This window comes from Branchiostoma belcheri, unplaced genomic scaffold (genome assembly GCF_001625305.1).
Source record: "Branchiostoma belcheri isolate BF01 breed outbred unplaced genomic scaffold, Haploidv18h27 scaffold365, whole genome shotgun sequence".
Classification (NCBI taxonomy): domain Eukaryota; kingdom Metazoa; phylum Chordata; class Leptocardii; order Amphioxiformes; family Branchiostomatidae; genus Branchiostoma; species Branchiostoma belcheri.
In genome coordinates this window covers 98,603-104,602 of record NW_017803982.1, presented here as the reverse complement: position 1 = coordinate 104,602, position 6,000 = coordinate 98,603, and the positions used below count along the sequence as shown (strand labels likewise).

General features: G+C 42.7%; 1 protein-coding gene across 1 annotated transcript in view; it reads left to right on the top strand.

Moving 5' to 3' along the window:
• Positions 1-282: 282 nt before the first annotated feature.
• Positions 283-6,000, top strand: part of LOC109476194 — a 30,307-nt gene continuing 24,589 nt past the window's right edge. Inside the window, 1 exon segment of the mRNA XM_019777080.1 lies at positions 283-419. Within this exon segment, the coding sequence (XP_019632639.1) occupies positions 342-419 (78 nt within the window). The 5' untranslated portion in view covers positions 283-341.

The window sequence follows — 6,000 nt, the reverse complement described above, 5'->3', positions numbered from 1 at the left end:
AAGCTAGCTTAAAAGTAACATTTAAGCACGCGTAAAGATTGGCTTAAATTTGCTTAAAGAGTGCCAAAACGGAACCTTTAAGCATGCTTTAAGACTGCTTAAATACCTGATTTCGTGCAGTGTTGGTTACAAGGGAAGTCTGAAGGCATGTGATCTATCTATGAATGTGCATGTCCAATGTCAGCCTACTGCAATGACTAGAAGCTAGTGTTTCAGAAAGAATTGTAGAACCGCCCTCATACCAAACAAAACTCACTTTCACGTGTGCGTGTTTACAGGAAGTCTCCACACGTAAGAAAGGCTACGATCCTGTACTCGTCCGGTTCTATGAAGAAAGCGGAATGACCGAGGTGAAGAAGGATTGTCCGTTGATAGAAGAAGCAGCTAAGCAGAGCGGGAAAACTGTAGACCAAGTGAAGGTGTGTCTTTGTGATGACTGATTGATCCCTTGAACTTAATCAATTGTATCTTAATAAAGGCTAAACGTTGTGTGCTGATAGAGATGAGGAGCTTTAGCTGGAATTGTCAGAGGTCATCGTCGGTGTTGAGACACCATCGTCGGTGGTGAGACACCTTCCGAAAACGCTCCGGCAATTTCGTCCCCAACGCGCAAGTATTTGCTTGTTTTGGCTTTATTTTCATTTCTGTTGGTTGCCCCAAGCATGTTTTTGTTTACGGACTGCGATATAAAAAAAGATAGTGAAAATTGACGGAAAATTAGACATTAAATGTAGGCGCAATACAGCGGCGCTACCTGAGGGGTGTCTACAAGCGAACCCGACAAATATTACCGACAAACCCTGCATAGTTTCTGAGCATATGTTAAGTCATTAGTTATGAAACTAATGGTCAGCAGTTGGATGAGGACGCAGTTGGATGAGGACATGGTAGCAACGTGTAAATAAGCCACTGTTTCATGTGAAATTGCGACTAAACTGTACTGCTGTATTAATTTTGGCGCTAAACACACGACGATAATCGCATCAATGTAAACACCGGTATTCATATGATAATAAGGCGCCCATTTATACGCACCTGCGTCTGGGCCAGCAGTAACTAGACGATAATCTGATTACCATCATACTGTAAGTCGCATATTTTTGTACTCAACTCCTGACTGAGACAAGAGATTCCTGGAGTCCTCAATCAACATGTCTTTCTTAGAAAAAATGCTTCGCAGTCTTGTTGGGCGTCGGCGTAATTTTTTTCTGTAAGCGACGCGAGTAATATGCGGCCGCAAGGGACGATTTGCTGCCGAGGGAGTTTTTGCCGGGAAGACGCCCAACAATACTGTGAAGGAGGCTAGTAATGATGCAGCTATTGGCATTAATTACAATAGCTGTACTACCTAAAGCCAGTCGTGCTCAAGAATTAAGTCGAGTGGAGTCGGCGGACAGATGTCAGATCGCACCACATCGAACATCATCCCTTGCTCTGTGTGGCATCTATACCGTCAACAAAATTGCTACTTCCTCGTGCAACACTGATGACAGGAAAAGCAGGCCTACAAATCAACATCTGAAAAGTGTATCCACCCTCCTGGCAACACTGGCCCTGCTACTGTCTGGTGACATTCAGACGAACCCTGGACCCATAGACTTTAGCACGTAAAGACTGCAAGTAGGCCACATCAGTATTAACAGCTTACGTAACAAGGTTCAAGATTTCTAATATCCTGAACACGAACAATCTACACATCCTTGCTTTGTCTGAGACACACCTAGACAATACTGTGTATGATGGAACACTTAATGTCGGTGATTACACTTTATTACGCAAGGACCGAAATAACAAAGGTGGGGATGTTGCTATATTCATAAAAAAACAACATTCCGTTCAAAAGGCGAGTTGACCTGGAAACCTCAGACATTGAACTCATTTGAGCGGAGATACGCATCCCATACACAAAACCAATCTTAGTAGGATGTCTATACCGGCCTCCAAGTGCCAAAATAGATTACCTACACAAAACGATACAGGTAGTTGATATGGCGACTAAAACCGATCACGAACTTCTGATACTAGGCGACTTTATAATATAAATTATAATCTGGACAAACAAGACCTGCCCCCTAAGAGATAGACTAGAATCAGAGTGGACAGCTCTGAATCTTGAACAAATTGTAAAGCTAGCAACTAGAACAGTGAAGACATCCAGAGGTCAAATAAACTCCTCCTGTGTAGACCTGATTTTTTCTAACAGACCTGACAAATTCTCATGCACAAAGTCCGTTCCTATTGGATGTTCAGACCATAATCTCGTACATACAACACGTAATACAAAGGTACCGAAGGGACAACCGAAAATCCTACTGAAACGCACCTACAGAAGATTTAGCAAAGACGAATTCCTACAAGAAATTGAGTCCGTACCGTGGCACTTGGTGCAAAATGAAGACAACGTAGAAGATGCATTAGAATGCTTCATGACTCTTTTTGCACATCATGATATGTGACAAGCATGCTCCTGTCAGGAAATGTTCTGTGAGGGCGACACCCACCCAGTGGGTGGATGGCGAACTCCGTGAACTCATGACACAGCGAGATCATGCAAAGAGTGAAGCTCAGGCATCTGGATTGGAGTCGGACCACAAGATCTACACTAAACTAAGAAACTTAGTAGTAAATGAAAACAGAAGAAGAGGGTCTTCTACAGAGAACAAATTCAATCATGCAGCAGGTCTAAAGACAGTAAACAAATGTGGAATGTTGTGAACGGAATGTTAGGCAAAAACACTTCAAGTACACCAAACTTCATTGAAGTGGACAGACAAATATTGATGAAACCATCTGAAATAGCGGAGTATTTCAATGACTATTTCATTAAAAAAATTGAAACTCTCACAAACGATCAACATCCTGACATAGAAAAGTCAATAACACCTATTGTTGAAAACATCTTGGCCCTTAAGGACTGTTCCTTCAAATTCCATGACATAACAGTCGAGCAGGTACATAAATTGTTGCCTCCAGGTAATGCTACTGGCCATGACAACATAGATAACACATTGTTGAGACTTTGTGCTGACCACATTGCCAGTCCACTATGTTACATCTTTAACAGTTCCATCGGGCAAGGCATCTTTCCTTCACAATGGAAGATAGCCAAGGTCCTACCACTAATAAAGAACAAATCCGCTCCGCTAAACGGACCAAACAGCCTGTTACCGACAATTAGCAAGGTAATGGAGAGGGTGTGCCAAAAACAAATACAAACTTACCTGATCTCCAACAACATCATCTCTAAAAACCAACATGCGTATAAAAAATCACATTCCACAGCTAGTGCGCTCATAAAAATGTCGGACCACTTGTTGGGAGAGATAGACAATGGGAAATTGGTGGGTGTCGTCATGCTAGATTTTAGCGCGGCATTCGATGTCATAGACCATGGCATCTGTTTGGCTAAACTACAAAGCTACGGTTTCGAACAATCAGCTATTAAATGGATACGTAGCTACCTTGGAAACAATCCGTATTTGTGAACGGTAGTTTTTCATCTTACAGAGAAACCAAGTGCGGTGTGCCCCAGGGCAGCTGCCTTGGTCCACTATTATTTTCCATATTTGCAAACGACTTACCCACAATAACAGAGCATAGCACGGTAGTCATGTATGCAGATGACTCCACTCCGTCAGCATCGGCCCCTACTGTGGCACAGTTACAAAACGAGCTGCAGTCAGACTTGGAGCGAATTTGGAATTGGGTGTAAACAAATCAACTTGTACTTAACATAGGGAAAACAAAAGCAATATTAATCGGCACACACCAAAAACTAAAGCAGAGTCCTCAAATGGAACTGAGCATTGAAGGGACAAACATCACGCAAGTTGATCACCCCGAACTTCTAGGCTTCAATATTGACCAACAGCTGACATGGGCCTTGCATGTTGGTAAAACAAAGTTGAAAATGGCTGGAATTCTTGCGACAATAAGAAGATATGGAAAATACTTCACCTCAACCACTACTTTCATCTGCACCGCAAACACACCTAGATAAACTACAAGTGATCCAAAATATGCAGCTCGTTTAGCCACAAACGCCATACTTAATGACCTACACACCCAGTTAAACTGGCAAAATGTCAACCAAAGACTTTTCACCAATACTCTTTATGCATTCCACAAAATTATAACTAAAGAGCAACCTAAATGTATCTTCAAACACTTGCAGAAAATAGAAACCGCACTGCTAGCCCACCACACATAGAAACCGTACAAGACTTGCACAAAGAGGGGCGTTTACACTAGACAAAACTAAAGCTAAAATCAGAACATTTGTATATTGAAGCATAAAAGTATACAACAATCTACCATCCGATATGACATCTGGAAGCGAACGCACATTTAAAGACAATATCAAAGTATGGAGTAACAAGTACAACCACATGCGTCTCGACACATGGTGGTAATACACATGGTGTAAATAGGGACCTCTGACCTCTCCACTGTATTTTAAATATGTAATTTCTTCTTCTTCTTCTTCTTTGATACTCTCTAACCACCCCTACTGGGGTATCACTGAGAGGGGGGGGTGCGACGGACTATGGCTGCGCGGCCAGAAGCCCGGCCTTGAAGGCCTCCACTGTCTGGGCTTTTACAAGCTGGCCCGGTAACTTGTTCCACTCATTTATCGTTCTTGGAAAAAAAGAAAATCTAAAACAGTCTGTTTTGGCAGGTATTGCTTGATACTTGTATTCATGACTTCCTCTGGTACGCCTATGGGCAGGTTTGAGGTATTGTTCCATTTGAATATTAATATGTCCATGAGCAATTTTATATAAAGATATCAAGCGAGCGGTTCTCCTTCTGTCAACAAGTAACGGCCACTGGAGGCGCTTTAGCATGTCAGAAACACTGCTGGTATAGTCATAATCACTAGCAGCCATTCGCGCCGCCCTTCGTTGGACTCGCTCCAACGCCTGGGAACCACCGATGGTGTGGGGATCCCATACAGTCGCACAGTACTCCAGGTGTGGGCGTACAAGTGTTCTGTAGCATGTAGATTTGACACGAAGAGGACAGTGCGAAAGGTTACGGCGGATGACTGCCAGTATCCTATTAGCTCTACCAGTGACATAATTTATATGTGTGTCCCATTTCATATCCTGTGATAGTTGGACTCCAAGATATGGATGGGTTTTAACACTAGTAAGATTTTCTGAACATAATCGGTATTGTGTAATAATCGGGTTACGCTTACGAGTAATATGAAGTGTGTGGCACTTTGAGGGGTTGAAGGACATTTGCCATGTGTCCTGCCACCGGGTCAGTGCATCGAGATCTTTTTGTAGATCAAGAGCATCTAAGGGTTTTTCAATAACCCGGTACAACAGGCAGTCATCGGCAAACAAACGCACACTAGAGGTCACAACACTCGGAAGATCGTTGATATAAAGGAGAAACAAAAGCGGACCCAAAACAGTGCCTTGCGGTACTCCAGACACTACCTTGGCGGGCTTAGAGGCCACACCATCAAGGACAACTGATTGGGTTCTTTGAGTGAGAAAAGCTTGTAGCCATGTTAGTAATTTGCCAGAAATGCCATAGTGCTGGAGCTTATTCAGTAAGGTAGCTTTAATTGTTGTACATATAAGCAAGTAGGCCTACGGGTAGATTGTGTTAAGATTGCTATTGTTATACTGTTATTTAAGCTGATGTTGTTGTAAATACATGTTGTAATTGTAGCTATTAAGTTAACTTTGTAATTGATTATACCTGCACACTCCCTATTTGGGTATATCATTTACCTTATGCAGTATTTCCTATGCTTATCGCTAGGTGGCGCACGTGTACAAAGCTTTAATCGCAAAGCATCACGGGATATCATGACGTAATGACAATGTTCGCCGCCATTTTCCTTGTGCGTTCGCAGAGGGGTGCACGTTCGTTTCCCTACTCCTTATTTTTTCGGATTTTCTTTCGGCGTTAGGCCCAAAAAGAAGGATAAAACGAAGTCTTCTGCCCACGAGGGCGATTCAGGTAGCCTTTCGGAGGACC